The sequence below is a fragment of the Halictus rubicundus genome, chromosome 3, assembly GCF_050948215.1.
Source record: "Halictus rubicundus isolate RS-2024b chromosome 3, iyHalRubi1_principal, whole genome shotgun sequence".
Taxonomy (NCBI): Eukaryota; Metazoa; Arthropoda; class Insecta; order Hymenoptera; family Halictidae; genus Halictus; species Halictus rubicundus.
Window position 1 is genome coordinate 21,300,242 of NC_135151.1, and position 23,750 is coordinate 21,323,991.

The 23,750-nt window shown below is 40.6% G+C and overlaps 1 protein-coding gene across 1 annotated transcript in view; it reads left to right on the forward strand.

Annotated features, from left to right (window-relative positions):
* Positions 1–23,750, forward strand: part of LOC143352941 (uncharacterized) — a 138,282-nt gene that overhangs the window by 79,519 nt on the left and 35,013 nt on the right. The window contains exon 4 of the mRNA XM_076785993.1: positions 5,618–5,733. Within this exon, the coding sequence (XP_076642108.1) occupies positions 5,618–5,733 (116 nt within the window). The remainder of the gene's footprint in view (positions 1–5,617; positions 5,734–23,750) is intronic.

Genomic DNA, 23,750 nt, shown 5'->3' on the forward strand with positions numbered 1-23,750 from the left:
CGTGTCACAAATGGCCCGGCACGGAGGTGTTACTCTGACTTAAAGCATGGCACCGATAACTCATAAAAATATGAGCGATAAAAATTCCCACGGTGTCTTGGATTCGATACCGAACTTCCGCGAAACAAATTCCGCGCGAACGCGGGACGTGAGATTTGATTAACACGCGAGTGCATGAAAGTGAAATATCGCCGTCGAATAATTCAGCTTCGTGCCGGAGCGGAGCGCAGACGTCGGGCTGTGTTCTCGCGAAAGAATTACGGACGAAGTTAAGAAACAACGATCAGCCGCCTGCCAGTAAGTTATACGGTCCAATTTATTAAGAGACCAACGAGACGGTGGCGGTCATTTCCGAGGAGCGTCGTGCCGCTCATTTTCCGCGACGTCTCCGAGCCCCGGTCCTCGTCGATGAACTCGCCGAGTCACGCTTAAGATGCGTCAGGAGATTCCGAGGCGAGGAGCGGTTATGTTACATCGGCTGCACGTTGCCCGCCGCGCCGGTTACGTTGCCGGAATTGCACATGCGAAATCCAGCCGCCACCTAGCCCGAGGACGACCGCCGAGTTTCATATACGCGCGAGCAAACGAAGCGGGCAAGTGTTTACGCGGATACGTGGCTGTTATGACGATCGGCAGGAGCCATGACTTCCAACGGAACGGCGCATTATCGCGTTCGAACGTGTTTCCCTGCGAATTTCCTCGAGTTCCATACATGTACGTTACCGTCGTTTATACAGGGCGTTTCACCTAACTCGAGCATCTAAAATATCTCGCTTGTTTTTTGTGACAGAAGAACATTTCAGAGGAATACATCAGTTGGTTCAGAGGGGCAACTATTATGATAGGCAAAACATTTTTTGAGATTTCAAGGCCACCGATGTTTTTCCAAATGGAATGATATGACTATATCTGATATATCTATAACTATGAACGATAGACCTGGAATATTATGACCTTCACGTTCTGAAATTTTCGTCTATCATAAAAAGCATCCGAGATATTTTAGATGCTCAGGTGAAACACCCTGACACCCTAAGTATAGTATTGCGGGGCACGCTACAACGAGCGCGCGTACTACAACGAACGCCTAATTAAAGTATTTCCGTATTGCAGCGACACCGACGCCATCTTTTTTATCTTTCTTACAGTTCCCACATCGCTTGCGATCAGAGAAACAAAAATTCAAGAAAAATTTAGTAGGTTGTTGCGTATGAAATGCCCAAGGTCATTTGGAGGTCATTAGAAAGTCATCTTATATCACGTCGTCGAACTCGTCTTGACGTCAGCTACTACATTACGAAGTCAGAAGTACACGGTGTCATTTAGTAAAATCCCTAGTCCACTTATGCTTTTCCAAAGTTGCATGATGTATCAAAATTAATTAGGGTTTGGAACATGCAATAGGATTAAAAGAGTAATGGCTGCAATAAATCGCAACTTTTTAGTTTCCCCGACAGTAAATAAATTATTTCAATTTTGTGAAATTTTTATTGTTGCTGGTTCTACGTTCTACAAACTTTTAATAACTATATGTTTTAAATTTCTCGTACAGAAAATGAAAATTATGTCTTCCATTTTGAATTTAACGTACGTGTTATAAATATGGGTGTATTAGTTACATGGTAAAACTGAAACTCCGGTTTCCACGTTTTACTGTTCTAAGTATATTATAACAACATTATGACCGGTCGTGTCAAAAGCGCCGGTGTTAAATTTATGTTAAATGCGTGGAAATTTAACGTCGACTTTCGCATATAATTACGACTGAATCAATTCTGAATGGTAGAACACTTGCAACGTGCACTTTTTTAATTGCGTCGGAAATGAAGGACATAGGTTAAATTGTGACAATGTAAAAACATTAAAAATACGATTATGAGTAATGTTAGACTTGGGAGTGTGTGTAGTCAAAATGCCTGCCACTTTCAAATCCCTCCACTGTAGCACACGTAATATTCTCAGTAATACTTCCACAATTCAACGACGCCAACGTGCCTCTGCTCAGATCCCAACAATGGAGGTGGTATTCGAGACATCAAATTCGCTGTAATCGAGGACCAATTATATCTCGTTAGAGTGAGCTTGCACAATACATTCCCGGAATAGTATAGACGTTGTCGTTGCTTTTCGATGGATCAGCTACATTGCATTGTGTTCGGAATTTGTTTATCGTATCTCTGGCAGGATCATGCATTTCACGGGACCCGACCATTAATTGTTGAATATATGCAACGGAAATTTGAATTGAATAAATTATCTGGAAAACATCTGCTCGCATGATTACCTTTCAGAGTAGCGGTATTAACTCCATTTCCTAATTGTTCGTTGTAAAACATTTATTACAGGACAATTTACTGCGCTCAAAGCTATCGGTATATTAAATTCGGAATCATGTTAATACCGGTGACCGTAACGATCGCTATCGTCTCTGGAGGCTCATAGCCGCGATCGGAAACTTAGGTAATAGATGACTTATAGCGTCCACCTTATCGTCAACCTACACCCAGACATGAGCCCCGAGGAAAAGGATTCCGAATTTATGCGATCGCAATAGTCCGGTTGGTTCATTGGACAATGGAATCACACCTGAATTTATGCTAGCCCATGCGTCAAATGGATGAAGGGCACACTAATAAAGTGTAATCACTTAAGCACTCTTTACTAGTACAGTAGAGCCTCGCTCGTTGCGCGAAACGGGACCGAAAATGTAATTGCGCAACGAAAGTACTAAAACCGATCATAGTAACACCAATCGATGTGATTGACCTTCACAATTCCCACTACGAGTCCCAGAACCTTGAACACCTCGTGGTAATTTTTAACACGTCGTTGCGAAGAGGAAGCATCGATCTTTAAACCTACGGTGGTTTCAGTTACGAAAAAAATTGTTCAAAGTTTTCGCATTTGAATTTACAGTGAATTCTCTATATATGTCGCCAAGACCTGGATGACAAATGTATAGAAGTATAAGGACGAAAAGTTGAGGCACGTGAAACCATTTTTCGTCTATTTTTGTCGGTAACGTGGTCACCCTACCTTATCGCGAATCTACAGAGTCTTGGCCATAGACTTACGTTTTTAATTTACGAATATTGAGTTTGTAAAGATGGATCTATGAGGAATTATTTAACAAATTGATTTCCTTGTGTATATATTATTTAAAAATTGGCTTAAAGGATAGGTACATTAGTGTTATTTTTATAAAGTAATGTAAAATAGTCATTTTTAGTGCTCCGTAAACCTAGTCTTAATAGGCTTTTCCCAGCGAAAAATATTCTGATATTTTTCGTCTATTTTTGTCGGTAACGTGGTCGCTCTACCTTATCGCGGATCTACGTAGCCTAGGCTCCATAAGTAGGCACTACTCTAGTCACTTAGACGTCGCTCTATGCGCGCGCAAAGACAGCCAGTATGTATTTGCTAAGCTTTCCGCGCGAAGTGAAATCCGTTTAGGTATCCTACGTAAGAGGGGCAAAATCCCAAAGCGACAAACGAGACGCGTCAGTTTCGACCTAGGGTATTACGTTCGATCGTGACAGATCGTATTATGTCGTGTTTCGGAATCCCCGGCGATCACGTTCGCGCGTGTCTGAACTTAAGCTGACCCTTTCGTGAAGGTGTTTTCCCCGTGGTCCTTCGGTCGACTGAAAAAGATGGCTCATTGAAATTAGCGTCCACGCGGAAGCTCCGACTGGCAACGGATAGACAGCGACCGTAAGTTTTCGCCGCGAGGGAGAACAGTTTGCCAAAACATTTCCCTCCCGACGTTGGGATCCAACGTCAATGTTACCAACCGTCAGACAACAGCTGCTTTGATGTTCTCGCACCAGCAACTCCTTCGTTTGCCCGCAGCAGTCGGGAAAACGGCTCTCCTGCTAGTAATTCCAATATTTGCTGAGGGGGTGGTTCTGCTTGCTAACACTTTCGTAAGAACAAACCGGTACCGTGGCTATCGGTCTTTGTCGTACATACAAAATTCCAGATTCCAGTATTCGAGCACATATTGTGGTAAAAACTGCACACGATCTAAATAAATTCAATTAATTATGTTTAAGGTTGTTTTACCGGCGAATTATGTCTTCTACACGGAAGAAGAATGCGCGAAAGAATTTCCACAATGACATCGAACAGTGCGAGCAACTACGTTAATAAAATTAGTTCAATGGGGAACAAAAATTCAATGAATACAAAAATTGTTTTCTCTTCTTTTCGTGTCTATATGTATATGACTTTCATACGGATAATTGTACGAATAATTAAACATGTAGTTATACATATAGGTATATATATATAGTTATACATATAGCTATACATGTAGGTATAAATATAGTTATACATATAGTTATATATATAGGTATAAATATAGTTATACATATAGGTATAAATATAGTTATACATATAGTTATACATATAGGTATAAATATAGTTATACATATAGCTATATATATAGGTATAAATATAGTTATACATATAGCTATACATATAGGTATAAATATAGTTATACATATAGTTATATATATAGGTATAAATATAGTTATACATATAGGTATAAATATAGTTATACATATAGTTATACATATAGGTATAAATATAGTTATACATATAGTTATGCATATAGGTATAAATATAGTTATACATATAGTTATACATATAGGTATAAATACAGTTATACATATAGTTATACATATAGGTATAAATATAGTTATACATATAGGTATAAATATAGTTATACATATAGGTATAAATATAGTTATACATATAGGTATAAATATAGTTATACATATAGGTATAAATATAGTTATACATATAGGTATAAATATAGTTATACATATAGGTATAAATATAGTTATACATATAGTTATACATATAGGTATAAATATAGTTATACATATAGTTATACATATAGTTATATATATAGTTATACATATAGTTATATATATATATACTTATGTATAGTTATACATACAGTTGTACATATACTTATAGATATAGGTATAGAAAATTGAAGTATAGAATATAATTTTGCAATAGTCCAAATTTTGTGTTTCTCGCGTTGTCTTGCCGAATGCTTATACATTAAAATTGAAATTCGGTTAACATCATTTTCCTTTGGAGCCTATAAAATTAGTTGCAAGCCGTATTTTCAAAAATCGTGACACGCGGTATTTTTTCTTATGGTCGCAGATTCTGCCTCTTTCCTCCCGGCTCCACTGTTACGGAAAAGAGGGAAGGCGAAAATGATGGAAAACGTGATTTTCGCGATGAAAAGCTGAGTACTGGGGAAAGCGGCTTTGCTCCTAAGAACTCGGAGTCGCGAAGTTCGCTAATCCGTCGATGTCGCGTTTTCTGCGTTTTCGCGTCGCGTCGGGAAGCGTGAAAGTAAAAGCAGAAATTCCTTATCGGAAAAAAAGGTCCTTATCGGAACGGGCCGCGCGCCGCCGACCCGCGATAAAGTAGTTTTGCGATTGTTTCGTCGCCTTATCCGCGATTTCCACGGATACCATTTGTCTTATTGCGTCACGCTAAAACGAAAAACCTCTCTGAAAGAGGGGGAACGAGGATAACAATGGAACGAATGGAATAAACATGATATTTTTGCCCGGTTCTTTTTTTCCAGGAGATGGGAACGTCAGCTTCGAAGAGTTCGTGGGAATCGTGAGCAACATCAGCGCGAACGAAACCACCTCGCCCGATCAGAATCAGGAAGAGAAGGAGTTGAGGGACGCGTTCCGGGTATGTTTCATCTTGTTTTCGTTTTTTATTTTCCCTTTTATTCCCTTTGTGTTTTGAATGGCATCCATCCATTCGTCGTTTCAGTAAAATCACTAGTACGGAAAGCCCGTGTAGATATACACGATTTCGCTGTCCGGACACCGCGTCGCTTTAACGATCTAACAATTCTGCGGTGACATTTGAATACCTAGTTTTTGGCCGGAGGAGGATGGGGGGGGGGGGGCTAGGCAAACGGTTTTTACTTTTTAGAACCGGTTGCTGGAAACTTTGGATCCTGCTGACGAAATTTTATCGATAAAATGGTTATTCGTTGCGGTTTTTTCGAGCCTGAGGACACAGAGTGCAGCCAGGTGCGAGAGGATAGCGATTAGTGGGCCCAGGAATATTATCTATTCGGCAGATAACTAGGGAGCTAGAGAATCGAGTCTTTGTAAATGAAGGGGCCACGGTGGATCCAAAAAGTATTTGAAAACTGAATTGCCTGTTCCCGAGATATATTGTCAATATTTAATCCATGGTAATTTCATTAAGCAAAAATATGCAATAATTCATTTGGATTCGTTTTAAAGCTTAGAGCCTCTACGTAGATAATTGAAAATTTAAACACGATTTTCTTGAAACGGAATTAGACTCTTAAATGGAGTTTTTTCTTAAATTAGATTCTTAAATGGAGTTTGTTTATTTGGAGTTTAACGCTAAATCTGCCAAGCATGAACAGTATCTAGTAAATATTGCCTTATAAAAATGGCAACCCTAAATTTAACAAGATCTCTAATTCTCTATATAATAAATGCTTGGACAAGGAAATTTATTCCACTATTTTCCGTAAATGAATCTTTATAGTCCCAATAATTGTAAAATATAAAGTCATTTTAACCGTGGTAGGTTTAGTGTTAAACAACACCTTAGCTTTTGTATTCTAATTTTGCTGTGAAATGAAATAAATGTTCTTTTAATCTACGGATTTTTTAGGAAACTGAATTTACCTAACCTTTTCTGTATACTTCCCCCATTTTTTTCTAGATATATTGTTACCGGTTTGTTATTAATTCTGTCTGATCGTTCCATGTAACGTTTTCCCAAAATTCCATAGGTTTCTATGTGTATACTCACACAACATAATTATATTCGCTTCCTCGCAAATTACAATCATTGATCCACGTTTCGATAGATCGATAACAGTTGCAAATTAACTGCTAGTCAAGTGCTGTTGGGAATGTGTGACTGGATCGTATTGTGATTTCGTAGGTACACAATGGTGAATATCATTTCGATGAATGATCATTTTCCAACAAAGGTTCGCGCGAAAGTGAAAGCTGATGGTCGTGCAGCCGTGGCCGATTTACTCGTGCCACTGATCAGGAATAGTAATGTGGTTTGTGGGCTTTGATCGTGTATTCGAATTATTATGAGATTATTCCCCCGATCGGAGGTAATTTCAGTCGCATAATATATTTATACCAAACGTCGACGTTGAAATAGATACTGCTATGAATTATCTTCGATGGCGAGTTACAATCTACATAGCGTTTAGTGAGAACCGAAATAGCGATGTATGATATTTCAGTAGGCTTAACTTCACCTCAGGAAACCAGAAATTTGTAACTTTTTAAAATGTAATTCTGTAAATTTTGGGGAGAAAATGCCGAAAATCCAAGTTTCAATCCTAGGAGATCAGTAGTTCAAAAGTTATAGAGTTTACGAGTAATTTAAACTCTACAATTAATGTATGTTATTTCATTCGGATCTTTATGTACATGTTAAGCAAGTATCCACGCGTATTTATGGTGCGTACAATCGCGATTAAAAGATCTATATTTTATTTACGAATTCGTATAATATTGCGCGTTGATACTTGTGCGGATATCCGTTGCGGAAATCAACGTGAGGAATTAATTAATCAATAAGAGTAGAGAGGGAGATCGAGAGTGTGAGAGATGTACACGTCGCGGAGTTATAATTAATTTTAGAATCGACATTGTATATTTGGTTTTCTCCCATTCATAATATTACATAATTAAATGAAAGATTTGTTTACGCGTGAAATAATTAGGACACCACATCATGGCTGGAAAACGCGTTCAGAATAATATTTCAACATGCGATATTCAAGAATATTTTAATAATCCACTCTCAAATACATTTATTGGAGATTGACGCAAAACTTACGACCGCCACTAGAGATAAATTCGATCTTGATATTTTTATAAGTTTCGCGTTAAAAAAAGGAAACGGTCGTTTAACCACTTACAATATCATTCGCATGGGGCACAGACGATTGATCGTAACGCGTACGAGACATAAGTATGAACGCGCGAGGAGTGTCGCCAGATCAAGACTTGTTCCACCACTCCAATTTCCCCCTCTACCGTACTATTCCCCACTCTTCCGCCGCGGCGCGGTCACGTGACGCGTTCCGTTTCTATCGCGCATACTTCGGCACAAGCAGAGAGGGGGAAACTTTTTCCCCTCAATTCCTGCTCCCTCCCCTCATCTCGTAACACTGCTTGAAACCAGAGTTGCCATATCAAGACTTGTTCCCCCACTCCAATTTCCCCCTCTACCGTACTATTCCCCACTCACCTGCCTCGGCCCGGTCACGTGACGTGTTCCGTCTCTGCGGCGCATCCTCCGGCAACGGTAGAGAGGGGGTAACCTTTTCCCCTCAATTCGTGCTCCCTCCCCTCATCTGGCGACACTGGGAATGACGTGTCAGGATGAGACGATAAGGAAATCTATTAGCAGAAGAAGGATAAGACGTTTACCAATAATCGGATTGAGTTATTTATGACTCGTTTACCATTCGAGGCAGCCATGTTTCATGTTCCCGGCCGCGAAGGAAATTCCAGTTCCGCGCTGTATTCCACGGTGTTCTTGCGTCGAGGTTTTCGGCACACGTTCGCCGGGAGCGAAGTATAAAACCCCGACGACGCTAACCTGCATTCCCATGCGCATATTGCATAAGTTAGTGCTTCTACGTGCGAAGTAGCGATCCGTTAAAGAAAACAAATCTTTGCGGCCGGCGAACCGTGAAAGACGAAAGAACTTCGGATTTCAAACGTCGCGGGACACGCGTACGTGGCTCATGAATATGTTCCTGACGTCACAGAGGTATGTACCTCTCGCAGGGAAAAATATGCGAATCTGCTTAGCTTGATACCGCCCGAGATGTGTTCTTTTTACTTGGCTACGTGACGTCATGCTGTCCGCCGTCAAATCGAGACGTAACAAGATTTCCGGTCGGCCATGTGACTCTAAGGCACGTGACTAATCTAATGCAAAGAAACGATCTGAAAGCCAGCGTATAATTTTATGCATTCTAGAGAAAACTTGGAGCACTCTTAAATTAATATTCATACAGTCATATTTTACCGTGCAAAACACGGTGAAACAAATACGTTAGAATGAACTGTCATATTACACTTCGAACCAATTCAACGTTTCTATCGTAAACGTGCCGGTGTCATTCGATGTCAGGCGCTTCATTAATGCAAATTCCAAACTGCATAAGCAATCAATCCGCTGTCGAGTAATGAGACTAAGAGCATTAAGTTCTTCAGCTGACACGCGAAGCAGATTCGACGAAATAAAAGACGTATTGGAGGATGTGCGGGACACTCATTGTTTACAGTATAGAACTCAAGAGCGAAGGATAGTCACGTGACTTTTGCAAAGTCAGCAGGTCGGTAATTGCTGTATAATTTCCGTTCGTAGTCTTCAGTCACTGACTTCAGACAAGTTGATTTCCTTGCGTATATATTATTTTAAAATTGGCTAAAAATTTGGATAGGTACATTCGTGTTATTTTTACAAAGTAATGTCAAATAGTCATTTTTAGTGGTCCGTAAACCTAGTGTTAATAGGCTTTTCCCAGCGAAAAATATTCTGATATAAGGACGAAAAGTTGAGGCATGTGAAACCATTTTTCGCCGATTTTTGTCGGTAACGTGGTCACTCTACCTTATCGCGAATCTACGAAGATGGGGCCTTTAAAGTGTAGAACTTTCTCAGGGGTTACGAGGATAGCTCGCAGGGGTCGTTGAACCCGACAGTTCCCAGCTGTCTCTTGTTCTACGTGGCATTGAATTCGATCAATCGGACGACAGGTGACGGATATCCTCTGTTGATGACGGCCGTTTGTAGGTCTACGGATGACCCGGTCTTCGTTGCGCGTATCAACTCCGCGGTTCGGAACGTTAATAATAATTGTCGGCTAACGAATGATGCCAGATCTTATTCTACGACACAAAGCTTTGAACTCGCTGCGTCGTTTATGGAACATCTACAAAGGAATCGCGGCTCGTCACTGTTCCGACCGAATCCAATTAAATTCCGCCACGATTTTGCCACGCGAAACGCGTTCTCGCGAGGCTTTGCTCGAGCGGCGACGCGCAGACGCATTTCCTTTTTTTCGCTTCGAAATTGAATTATATTTAAACATTTATTTAATCATATTTAACCGCCGCGGGTGCGCGCAGTGTGGTCACTTCCGATTTCGAATTTGTGTACATGTGATTTGTTTTCGCTGCAACTATCGTTTTAATTGTTCTACAGCATTGTTTCAAGCTTTCAGGTCAGTTGAAGATATCATCCCTCGGACTCCTGCGAGTGCTAGGCCTACGGCGGAGTCATTTCTGACCCACGCCGATATTTCATTACAGTTTTCATTCGATATAAGGCGATGGCTGGAGACCGGCTTTCGTCTTATTTCAGATGAAGAGGAAAAAGAGCGGATAGCGATTTTCTTGTTTCGGAATAAAAAGCGTCGTCTTGTGTCGAAATAAAATTGTACTTATTGACGGTAGCTCGAGCTTATCCACACTACTAAGGGTCACGAATGACCCCGGCATAGCCTACGGAGAGTTAGAGTGTACTGGAGAGTATAGTTAGAGTAATTGTAGAGATGACAATCAAGCGTACAATTTTTTTTATTTCGAGTGTCCGGTTTGTATAGGGATTAAATGAAATATGTTTTCTCTAAAGGGCAATATGAAGGACATGGGCGGGTCTGTGTTGGATCTCGCTTAGGTGTGTACTGGATGTGTTCCAGCAGATTGCCGGTACCCTCCCAGTTAGCCTAAAGCAAATTACCGTGGGTAGAAGTCTGACACTGCCCCATCTTTTCCCCAGAAGAGTCCATCAGGATTCCCCCACACACACACACAAAAAAAAGGAAAGGTATCAGTTAGATTTCGCTGAGGTCTGGATTAGCTTTGGGACGGAAACTAAGGCGGAGCGGCAGTTACAGTAATCGAATAGAAACGTTCAGAACGAGCAAATCATAAAAATCGGTCAGGTGACCACGATTCCGAATAATTGCTGCTTCGATCTCTCAGTCTCAAGTAGAAGTAAGGGGAACTGGTCGAACTAGTCTGATCAATGAGTGGTTGTTCTACTGCGCCGTGCGATTCCCAAGCAGCATTCGACGTGATCTTGCATTCATCGATCGGATCATGTTCGCTCGAGTAGTTTGGGCATCGACTGAATGTGTCTCTTTCGCTCTTATGCGAAAGATATTTGAAGGCCAACATAGTGATTGAATTTCTCTTTCTGATAAAAATGGACCCCCGTATAACGTCGTCAAAAATTTGTAGCGCAAATACTGTACACGTGTATGGCAGTAAGTACACAGTCTTTTTATATAACACATTATACATTTACTGGACGTTTACTACCTCATAAGAAATATATATATATACATAGTCTTTCTCAACAATTTTTTACACATTCACTGCCGCATAAAATATACATATATACATACTCTTCTTAAACAATTCTGTACACATTTACTGCCATATAAAATATACATATATACATACTCTTCTTAAACAATTCTGTACACATTCACTGCTACATAAAATATACATATATACATACTCTTCCTAAAAAATTCTGTACACATTCACTGCCGCATAAAAGATACGTATATACATACTCTTCTTAAACAATTCTGTACACATTTACTGCAACATAAAATATACATATATACATACTCTTCTTAAACAATTCTGTACACATTTACTGCCACATAAAATATACATATATACATACTCTTCTTAAACAATTCTGTACACATTTACTGCCACATAAAATATACATATATACATACTCTTCTTAAACAATTCTGTACACATTTACACTGCCACATAAAATATTCATATATAGTGACTTCTCGATATATGTCAACAACACTGGTCTTGCCAGTGTCGTTTATCGTCCAGGACACATATCCTTCTCACATACCCCGCGATAATAGGGATAACTCCGCGACGTTTATCATCGAGCCCTCGGCGACATATATGGAGAAGTGACTGTACCCGGTTTTTGAAAACAGTTTTTATCTTGTAGACAATCTGCTGCAAAAAGCTATGACCTTCGAGTATCGAAAAGTGAAACCTTGCAGAAATCTTCTGTATCGAGATAATTTCCTGAAACGAACAGTTTTTTCCGTAGAAATTTTCTGGTTAGAACGAACGAAGACATTTTTTTGGTGAAAATATTAAGTGGCTCACCCTGTATGCCATTGAGGAAGCCAGGCGTAGAACAAAAGTGAGCGACGGAGATTGTGTGTGTGTGTGTATTCCATACCTTTTTGCACCCGTCAAACGTATTACTCGCGTCTCTCGCATTCTTTGCTCGGCGACGTCGATTTTCAGCGTCGCGCCGCGTCGCGTCGCTGTGAAACGCATAAAGTTGAAAGCCTTTTATTCGATAGGAGCATGTAGGTCCATCGAAGGCGTGAACAGACTAGTCTTTCTTTCACTTTGCAGCCCCGAGACACCCGTTTTCTTGGCCGCGCGGCGATTCCATTTTGTCGTGGAGTTACAAGCGGCGTCCTCGACGGGGGCTCATTTCGGAAAATTCCATTTGACACCGTTCTCCCTTTCGCCGTAATGACGCCGCATGCTCGCCGCCTCGTGATCACGCGAACCGCTCATCAGCTTGACGGGCCGGGCCTCGTTGAAGTAAAAATTTGTATTATTCATGAGACGACGTATGAATCACCGTTCATTTTAAACGCACGTCAAAGTAACAGCAGACACATTCGAAGTAATTACCTCACCGCGGTGTTTGCTACCGAGCGCGGAAGTCTCTGTTTGTAGTCTGAGCGATTATGCGCCGATTTTCTGCGTCAGCATCGGAAGAATGTGCGTTGGCGAAAGAAAAATTATTCTGACCCCTCCATTCGTGTAACATAATTACTCTCGTAACCTGCTTAACGCAATTTTCATTGGCCCAATATTTTACGGGGATCCGAACCCGCTGCTTCACTGTCGGCTACTATTCGTCACATCGAAACGTTACAATACTCCAGGACAGAGAGATAGCAATGTTTTGTAGTAAAAAGATGCTAGAAATCCGCGACTGAATGAGCAACATCTAATCAGCCGACTACAATCTGCAGGAAAGCAAATGTTTATCAAGACAAAATGTTGATCAGTCATGTTTACGGGGAGAAGTTCTGTTTACGAGAGAATAGAACGTTCGGATAATAGAGCGTTCCGAAAATAGGACGTCCGAATAACAGAGCGTCCGGAGAATAGGACGTTCGGATAACAGAGCGTTCGGAGAATAGGACGTTCGGATAACTGAGCTTTCGAAGAATAGGACGTTGGGATATCAAAGCATTCGGATTACAGGACGTCCGAATAACAGAGCTCCCGAATAACAGAGCCTCCCAATAACAGAGCGTCCGGAGAATAGGACGTTCGGATAACAGATCTTTCGAAGAATAGGACGTTGGGATAACAGAGCGTTCGGATAACAAAGCGTTCGGATTACAGGACGTCCGAATAACAGAGCGTCCGGAGAATAGGACGTTGGGATAACAGAGCGTTCGGAGAATAGAACGTTCGGATAACAAAGCATTCGGATTACAGGACGTCGGAATAACAGAGCGCCCGAATAACAGAGCGTCCGGAGAATAGGACGTTGGGATAACAGAGCGTTCGGAGAATAGAACGTTCGGATAACAAAGCATTCGGATTACAGGACGTCGGAATAACAGAGCGCCCGAATAACAGAGCCCCCGAATAACAGAGCCCCCGAATAACAGAGCCCCCGAATAACAGAGCGTCCGGAGAATAGGACGTTCTGATAACAGAGCGTTCGGATTACAGGACGTCCGAATAACAGAGCGTCCGGAGAATAGGACGTTGGGATAACAGAGCGTTCGGAGAATAGAACGTTCGGATAACAAAGCATTCGGATTACAGGACGTCGGAATAACAGAGCGCCCGAATAACAGAGCCCCCGTATAACAGAGCGTCCGGAGAATAGGACGTTCGGATAACAGAGCGTTCGGATTACAGGACGTCCGAATAACAGAGCCCCCGAATAACAGAGCGTCCGGAGAATTGGACGTTCGGGTAACAGAGCGTTCGGATTACTGGACGTCCGAATAACAGAGTGCCCGAATAACAGAGCGGCCGGAGAATAGGACGTTCGGATAACAAAGCGTTCGAGTAACTGAGCGTCCGAATAACAGGGTGTCCGCAGAATAGGGCGTTTGGATAACAGAGCTTTCTGAGAATAGAGCGTTTGAACAACAGAGCGTTCGGAGAATAGGACGTTCGTATAACAGCTCCTTCGGATAATAGAACTCTCGTAAAATAGGACGTTCGGATAACAGAGCGTTAGAATAACAGAACGATCGCAAAATAGGACGTTCGGATAACAGAGCGTTCGGGGAATAGAACGTTCGAATAACAAAGTGTTCAGAGAGTAAAACGTCCGGATAACTCAGTATTTGGACACGGGGGACTCTGCTGTATGCATCTTTCGATAAGCTCCCCGTTGTCAACTCTTCCTTCTTCCTTCGTCATCCCAAAGTATGCGCAAGGAACGTGCGTAAGAAGCTTCGATCAAAGTGCCCAAGGAGTTTTCAGGACAAGAATTCAAAGCTTGCGGGAAGCTACAAAGTCGTCGGAGCTGAGCTGGAATTTAAGTGCGTGAAATCGCAACTCGCTAAGACGCGTTGGTTTCCCGGGCTAATCTAAGTATCGAACGGAATCGTCGCGCGCCCGGCGGGCGGACGAAGCTGTTTCGCGAAGGGGGACTCTTTACCGGTACTCCGTGGACGATGTTAGTAACAAATGGAAACACAATCACCGGCCATTTCAAAGTTCTAATTGACAAATTGAATCCTGGACGAGTTCCTGCAGGTGACGAAAGCTTTCAGGTAGTGTCGCGCGAAACGGCGATCTCCGGCTCAAAGCGTGCGGGCCCGTCCGAAGTAATTTAAAATTCCCCCGAACCTAAGTTTTCTCGTTCGTGACTCGTCTATCTCGAGTCAACTGTATCTCCTCGCGGAGGAGACGAGTCCTCGTTGATTATAAAACAATGCCGCCACCCTCGGCGGTCCTTCTTTCGAAGGCTGCTAGAGTTTCACTATCCCCCGACATTAATAATCATAATTTTATTGCAATATTCGCTGAAGCTAAAATACGAGTTTGAATCGAATGAAATCTAAGGTTCTTCTTCGTGAAAAATAAAGTTTCAATTTATCGCGGTCTCGTTATCGCAACAGATTTTCGCCGACCCTTCTCTGCAGACAATGGAGGATAGTCCGCCGACGATTGCAACGAAGTTTCACAATTGTTTGTTCGAAAATTAATTATAGCTTCTTCTTATTATTTTTTTTTTTTTTTCGTTGAGATACTCGATGGATTCCCCGAGACTCAAAGGGATCAGTGGCAAAGGGACAGTCTTGCCCCAACGAAGAGCGGGAACTTCTTGTCCTGGATGGAATGCGATTGCAGATGTCCCCGAGTACGAAACGGACGACATTTACCGCAGGATCCAGTTTAGATCCTTTGGTCGTTGCCTTTCTCCCGCGAGAGAAGTTCGCCGCGCATTCGGCCGAGACGAGGACGAGGTACAAGGGAAAACGAAGAAAGTTTCTGTCGCCTCCACGCGTGACGTAACTGAACCTGGATTGAAGTTTTTTACAAATCCCTGTTTAACGGGGTCCGCTCGTCGCCATTCTGATTCGCGCGGCACATGAAAAGAAAATCCATTCTCCTCGTAACCTCCGAGAAAAACAAGAGTTTCATGTATACTAAAACTTACCTCAGCTTCTTTAGAATCCGCCCCCAACGCGTGGCGTGTAAGTAACATCACAAAGTCCTAAATTGAAGTTATATTGTAGTATGAAGTTACATCACATCGTTACCAAAATTATCCTAGAAAAATATTTTAAATATCCTATACAGATAGTAATATTATAACTAAATATTATTAAAATGAATATTACATCACATCGTTACCAAAATTATCCTAGAAAAATATTATAAATATCCTATATAGATAGTAAAATTGTAACTAAATATTATTAAAATGAATATTACATCACATCGTTACCAAAATTATCCTAGAAAAATATTTTAAATATCCTATACAGATAGTAAAATTGTAACTAAATATTATTAAAATGAATATTACATCACATCGTTACCAAAATTATCCTAGAAAAATATTATAAATATCCTATACAGATAGTAAAATTGTAACTAAATATTATTAAAATGAATATTACATCACATCGTTACCAAAATTATCCTAGAAAAATATTTTAAATATCCTATACAGATAGTAATATTATAACTAAATATTATTAAAATGAATATTACATCACATCGTTACCAAAATTATCCTAGAAAAATATTTTAAATATCCTATACAGATAGTAAAATTGTAACTAAATATTATTAAAATGAATATTACATCACATCGTTACCAAAATTATCCTAGAAAAATATTTTAAATATCCTATACAGATAGTAACATTATAACTAAATATTATTAAAATGAATATTAAATGCTATTAAAATATTATAATATTATGAATATGCAGATTGTTCTCGATATATGTCCACAACACGGGCCCACCCAGGGACATATATCGCCTAGAAGATATTATTCCTTGACACACTGGCGAACGTAGAAAAAACAACGAAGCTCGAGTAACCATGACTCATGACCCCTCATTAGGTATACCCCGCGGCAGTGGGGATAGTTCTGGGACTTTAATCGGCTAGATATTTGGGACATATATCGAGTAAAGACCGTATTGCAATATTATAAAAATGGTATTATACAAATTCCAAATTTCTCTAATTCCTTCATGAATGCTACAATTAGAGAAATATTTCTCGGTTCACACTAACCAATTGGAACTATTTTTGCCAGAATTTTTATTGTTTTTATTTAAATATAAAAATTAAAGCCCGTTCCATTTTCGGGACATTAGCGGAATGTACTATAGTATACTAAAAAAACAAAATTAAAATTATATATTCGTTTTATTCAGTGTCCCAAAAATGGGAGATTGGCGGATAATGGGTTGATTTGTAATAACTTTGTCGTTTGATAATAGTCAAATACTAGACACCACAGTAATAATACTGTTATCACAAATATCGCAGGAGATAATATAATCTTTGCACGATCTCCACTTCATATGGGTTAATAAAAAAGCATAGTGTACAGATCTCTGTGATTGGACCATCTTTGTTTCAGTGCTGATATTTGTCGGACCAGAACACGCTGTAAAATCATTTGTTTTGAACGCGTGTGTCATGGGTAGTCCACGTGGCGCGGAACGTGTTAAGCCAAGGAAATGTATAATCGATACCTGCTTATGACCATAGGAATTTGATCGGGGTCAAATCGACATTATTCTCTCAGCGAAATGTGTTTCGCCTTATTGGCCGAGTGCCCGCTTCACGTCAGCTGCTTAATGAGTCTAGGTATTCGAACAACCGTTTATGCATACGCATAAGCAGATAGATCGATACATCTCGTCTGTGTACACCCTCGAATAGCCAGGTAGACACGCATACCTGTGATATTCTACTCGAATTCGCAAATATGATTTACATGTTTAGAGTAATAATCAAAATAATCGAACAAATATCACTTTTTCCTAAGTAAATTGTCTTGACAATCTTAACAATCTTAACAATCTTAACAACAATTTTCTCACGCATACATAGACTGCTGATTTTATGCATTTATGACAAACATGGGTAAGCAGAATTTAAAGCATACTAAAAATATTTGAGGGCGCCAGCGTATTGGTTTTAGCTTGATAAAATAATTAAAAAAAGAAAGAAATTTTTTATTTCGCTCCCGGGTCTTGCAATCAATGCAAATATTTGCGAATATTTGTGTGAAGCGTTGATTCACGTTGAAATAAAGATTATTTAAAAGTAGAATCACATATCTAAATAGAAACTGAAGGATCTTAGAGATTAGCTTTGTATTTTTGAACTAACCTGTATAATCCTGTACATTGCAATGGTATTTTTTGATCAAAACGCTTTCGCATTCTAAAATCGAACGTTTCACATTGCAACAACTTGGTAATTCCACGTAAAACGGTACTTTCGCTCGCTCGCTTTATTACTTTCCCCTATCTAAACGCGTTTTGCAGTTCATCCGAAGCTTTGCGAGTCACCGGGAAAGAAATTCCGTCCGTGTAATCTTTCGAATAGATCTGTCGGGATTTTGCAAGTTTTTTTAGCCGTGCCGTTTAACGTCTCGTCCCTGTAACTTAGTCCACGCTTATCACGAATGACACTGAGACTGAGAAAAAGCGCGAGGAAGCAGCGTTGCGCAATTATATAAATCCAACGAATTTTACCTTTTTTTTTCGCGTCTCGATAACTAGTAGGAAATTCTTATAAATGTTACGCTGAACGGAAACCCGACAATCGTTTACCGTTTTCGAGACATTTAATTAGTAAAAAGGCAAATTCTGACATTTAAACTGTCCTAAATATTATACAACAGCGTATCTCTTCAAAAATATTATAAAAATTTAATTATACTTAAAGAATATTCAGAGAGTACGGGCTTAAAACTTGCACAATCACTATAGCTCTTCCGGGCTCCTAATATCCATTATTGCCTATAAATTTAATTCAATTATTCTTGTCTTTCATATTAGTAATAAAGAGTTCTAAATGAAACTGCATTTGCAGGAGTATGTATAATTATTCTATTCAAGGCTTATGCGTGTTTTGATTATGTTTAAAGCAGAAAAAATTCTTTTAAAAAATTGAAAATTTGTTTCCCCCCAGAATCTATAAGAATCGCAAAATTGTGGTTGAACAGCATGATCAATAACCGGGGTCGGTTACGTCTATCTACTAAAAAGTTCTGAATGAAAATATGAAGCGTCAAGGCGTCTTTAAAGCGGAGTCGTTTTCCTGTCTTCAGCAGCGAACGACGAGTTCGAAACTCCTCCATCGAGCGGCATAAACACTGGATAAGTTTCGGAGAGTGGTCGCGATAAGGGCGACGGCTGCCGTTTAGTTAGGAGTTAAAAGGATGGTAAAATATGCATGTGCAAAGGGCGCCGCTAATGAGTCCGTCTTCAATCACTTTTCATATCAAGCCTCGTGACCGCTATCAAACCGGCGAATAAAGCAGCCGTGTAACGATGTCGGCCCGATGAATAATTAAAGACTCCGGGAACGAGTTGTACGAAGCGACTCCAGAGCCGCGGGACGCTCCTAATTAAACATCAGTTCACCCCCCGTCGCGAGGCCAACCTAATCCAAGTTTCGTACAAATGGCGTTATTCCGGTCTAGCTCCCATTTTCTATTCTTGTTTTTAGTAGGCAATCAAAGCGTAGTACACACAATTTTTTGTGCTTTTTCTTAGTACACAAAATTGTACCCTTAGCAATATTTATATATTTTTTTGGACGCAAAGTATATATATGAAAGCACGAAGATTGAGCGTTCCTGCAACTAGCTGCCAAGATTGCGACTTTTGTAGACACCTGAAACAAATGGTTTTTTAGAAAAATATTGTGAGGATATGGCTATCGTCTGTGCCACGATTTATCATTGACCCATTGCACCCGCCTGTCTCCTCTGAGACATCATTAAAAAGTACTGTACTATAATTTAAAACAACTACTGCGACACTACACATACTTGTGCTTAATAAATTGCTAAATGCTCGAATGCGGCACGAGTAGATGCACTCGATTTCATGTGTTCGAGGAAATGTCCGAATTCTGGAGTCAATATAGTTCTGAAAAAAATAAAAAATAAAATAAAATTGTAAAATTAAAATAATTTTGTATTAGTTAAAATTAATTTTTGAGAAAATGCCGCCACCTGAAAGTTCTCGCTTTTGCCTTGAATCTTTCAAGTCAATATTTAACAATATTTAATCACGAAAATATTTAAATACGAAATCTTTGAATTTGTGGTTTCTACAAGTGGCAAGGATCGCGTGAACCGAATACAGAATCGGTCTATTAAACGTTCAGAATATTTCCGACGCGAGGCATGAAGAGAAAAAGTATCCGATTTATGTGGACTGGAAGGAAACCCGCCTATTGGTATGCGAAACATTTCCCTGAGCGTTGCTTCGATCAGCCATAACCGCGAGAGCACACTTTATTTTCACCGGTTTAAATAAACCTTATTGAATTTTGGCCCGGGTCGCTGGATAACCGGCACAATGGCAGATGTTCCCGTTTCAATTTCATAAGGTGACTTTTGTGCTGCTGCAGCCACAATAAATCCTCGTCAATGAACAGAAAAATAACAAGCCCGAGTATAACGAAATACAATAACAACGGAATCCACGGATCCGTATATCACGGTTGACAATTTCGTAAAGGTTAATCAGCACGCTGCGGGGCTCTCACGTTTTCACTTGTTCACTTGTTTTGACTCGATACAATATCTATAACTATCTTAGAGTTAGTATTTTTATAACTTACCTAGGATTTGTCGAAAGTAAACAGACGCGAGACGAATAATTACTACTTGAATTCATAATTACTACTTTAATACAGAAGTGAATACAGTGATTATTTTATATATGTCGCCAAGGCCTGGACGATAAACGTCGCGAAATTATCCCCACGAAGCTCGAGAGGCCTTGGACGCCGAGGAGTGTGAACATAACACGACTCGGGTATGCTTCCTGGACGATATATGTCGTTAGAAAGATGTTGTTGACATATATCGAGAATTCACTGTGTTATGCAATGTTACAGCTTCCAATTTCAATTACAACAAACGGGGGTAAAATAAAAATTTCATAATAGTCCACAGATTGAAAATAATTAAAAAATACTAAATACTAATATTTCTTTGAATACACGACGCTGACAGGACCCGTGTTGTTGACATATATCGAGAATTCACTGTACTGTAGCGCGCACGTTACACATTTGTGAGAACATAAGCACACCTTCCAATGTAATTTATCTTCAGAGCCGTGTATACCCCGGCGGTAGTGGGGATTATTATGCGACGTTTATCTACCAAGCCTTGGCGACATATATAGAGAAATCGCTGTACTATGTCGCCACGACTAATGCGACAATAGTTTACTTTGGAGTTGATTTTCTGTTTCTCGTACGATCTCCCTAATTGTCCCAACAGTTGCAAACCACCCTGTACAAAAAACAAAAAAAAAATATATGTACACTTCACACAGCGTATATTGCACACGCGTCTCTACTAATGAAGGGACTCTTCCAGAGCACACCTTCGAATGTAATTTATCTTCAAAGTCGTGTATACCCCGGCGGTAGTGGGGATAATTCTGCGACATTTATCAACCAAGCCCTGGCGACATATATAGAGAAATCACTGTACTATGTCGCCACGACTGATCAAAAACTAAATAATAGAGTTGATTATCTGTTCCTCGTACGATCTCCCTAATTGTCCCAACAGTTGCAAACCACCCTGTACAAAAAACAAATAAAATATATGTATTACATATACGCATTGTATACACGAGTCGCAGCGTATTGCACACGCGTCTCTACTAATGAAGGGACTCTTCCAGAGCACACCTTCGAATGTAATTTATCTTCAAAGACGTGTATACCCCGGCGGTAGTGGGGATTATTATGCGACGTTTATCTACCAAGCCTTGGCGACATATATAGAGAAATCGCTGTACTATGTCGCCACGACTGATCAAAAACTAAATAATAGAGTTGATTAGCTGTTCTTCGTACGATCTACCTAATTGTCCCAACAGTTGCAAACCACCCTGTACAAAAAACAAATAAAATATATGTATTACATATACGCATTGTATACACGAGTCGCAGCGTATTGCACACGCGTCTCTACTAATGAAGGGACTCTTCCAGAGCACACCTTCGAATGTAATTTATCTTCAAAGTCGTGTATACCCCGGCGGTAGTGGGGATAATTCTGCGACATTTATCAACCAAGCCCTGGCGACATATATAGAGAAATCGCTGTACTATGTCGCCACGACTGATCAAAAACTAAATAATAGAGTTGATTATCTGTTCCTCGTACGATCTCCCTAATTGTCCCAACAGTTGCAAACCACCCTGTACAAAAAACAAATAAAATATATGTATTACATATACGCATTGTATACACGAGTCGCAGCGTATTGCACACGCGTCTCTACTAATGAAGGGACTCTTCCAGAGCACACCTTCGAATGTAATTTATCTTCAAAGACGTGTATACCCCGGCGGTAGTGGGGATTATTATGCGACGTTTATCTACCAAGCCTTGGCGACATATATAAAGAAATCACTGTACTATGTCGCCACGACTGATCAAAAACTAAATAATGAGTTGATTCTCTGTTCCTCGTACGATCTCCCTAATTGTCCCAACAGTTGCAATCCACCCTGTACAAAAAACAAAAAAAAAATATATGTACACTTCACACAGCGTATATTGCACACGCGTCTCTACTAATGAAGGAAATCTTCCAGAGTACACCTTCGAATGTAATTTATCTTCAGAGCCGTGTATACCCCGGCGATAGTGGGGATACTTCTGCGACGTTTATCTACCAAGCCTTGGCGACATATATAAAGAAATCGCTGTAGTATGTCGCCACGACTGATCAAAAACTAAATAATAGAGTTGATTATCTGTTCCTCGTACGATCTCCCTAATTGTCCCAACAGTTGCAAACCACGCTGTACAAAAAACAAAAAAAAAATATATGTACACTTCACACAGCGTATATTGCACACGCGTCTCTACTAATGAAGGGACCCTTCCAGAGCACACTTTCGAGTGTAATTTATCTTTCCGTGGCAACGGCTCTTCGACCGAAAATCCGCGGTATTCATTACGTCGAAAAATACCGTATCTTTTGCCCCCTTTTTTTTCCTCGCTCCCCTGCCCGCCCACGCGTCCTCTTTATCCCGCTTTCATTTTCGTGGCGAGCCGCACGCTCGAGTTTCAGAAGTCGATAATATGCTTTCGACACACGATCGTACCTATTCGTCCTCATTTCCACCGCAATGATAATGTACTACCCACGGGCGCGTTATCGCACATACATATTAGTTAGTCGAACGAGCTTAGCCGCTACACACGCCACTCGGCTCGAGCGAGCTTCGCCATCGCGGCCGTTCCCGAAGCCCGTTTCTTGCCGCGACCTCCGACCTCCGCCATAGTAATCACGGGTTTCCTCGTTTCGAGTCATCGACCACGAATTCCGGACCCGGAAACAACCGATCGGAACTTTCTTGCCGCGGTTTTCGCAACGATCGTTTCGCGAGTATGCGATCGCGAGTACGCGCGCTCGGCATTCCCGGTGCATCGGAAAAGTGTCAACCGGCTGGGACACGCGGACCAGAAAAACACTGTGACCTTTTTTTTTTCCCCCCCCCCCCCCCGAATTTAGCAACCAGACACCGCGCGCATTTGCAGCTCTGTTACGTTGCGCCGACAGGTTCACGTTGCAATAACGCCGGAGCAACTCGCATTTACCAGAACGCGAGCAGACGTTTCCATGTTCGCAAAAATAATTCGTTTTGCTCTTCCGTTTCTGTGTACCGCGTTTTTGTTTGTTTGTTTGTTTGTTTGTTTCTTTTTTTTTTTTTTGGAGATCCCGGAGCCATGAAACGCAGGGGAAAATTGTGGCGAAGTCGAGAGTTTGGTTAAGACCTTAACTGCTGCTTAATCTGAGTTAAAACATTGCGTTTCAGACGGTGTACACAAGAGCTTAGGAGACGGGCGTT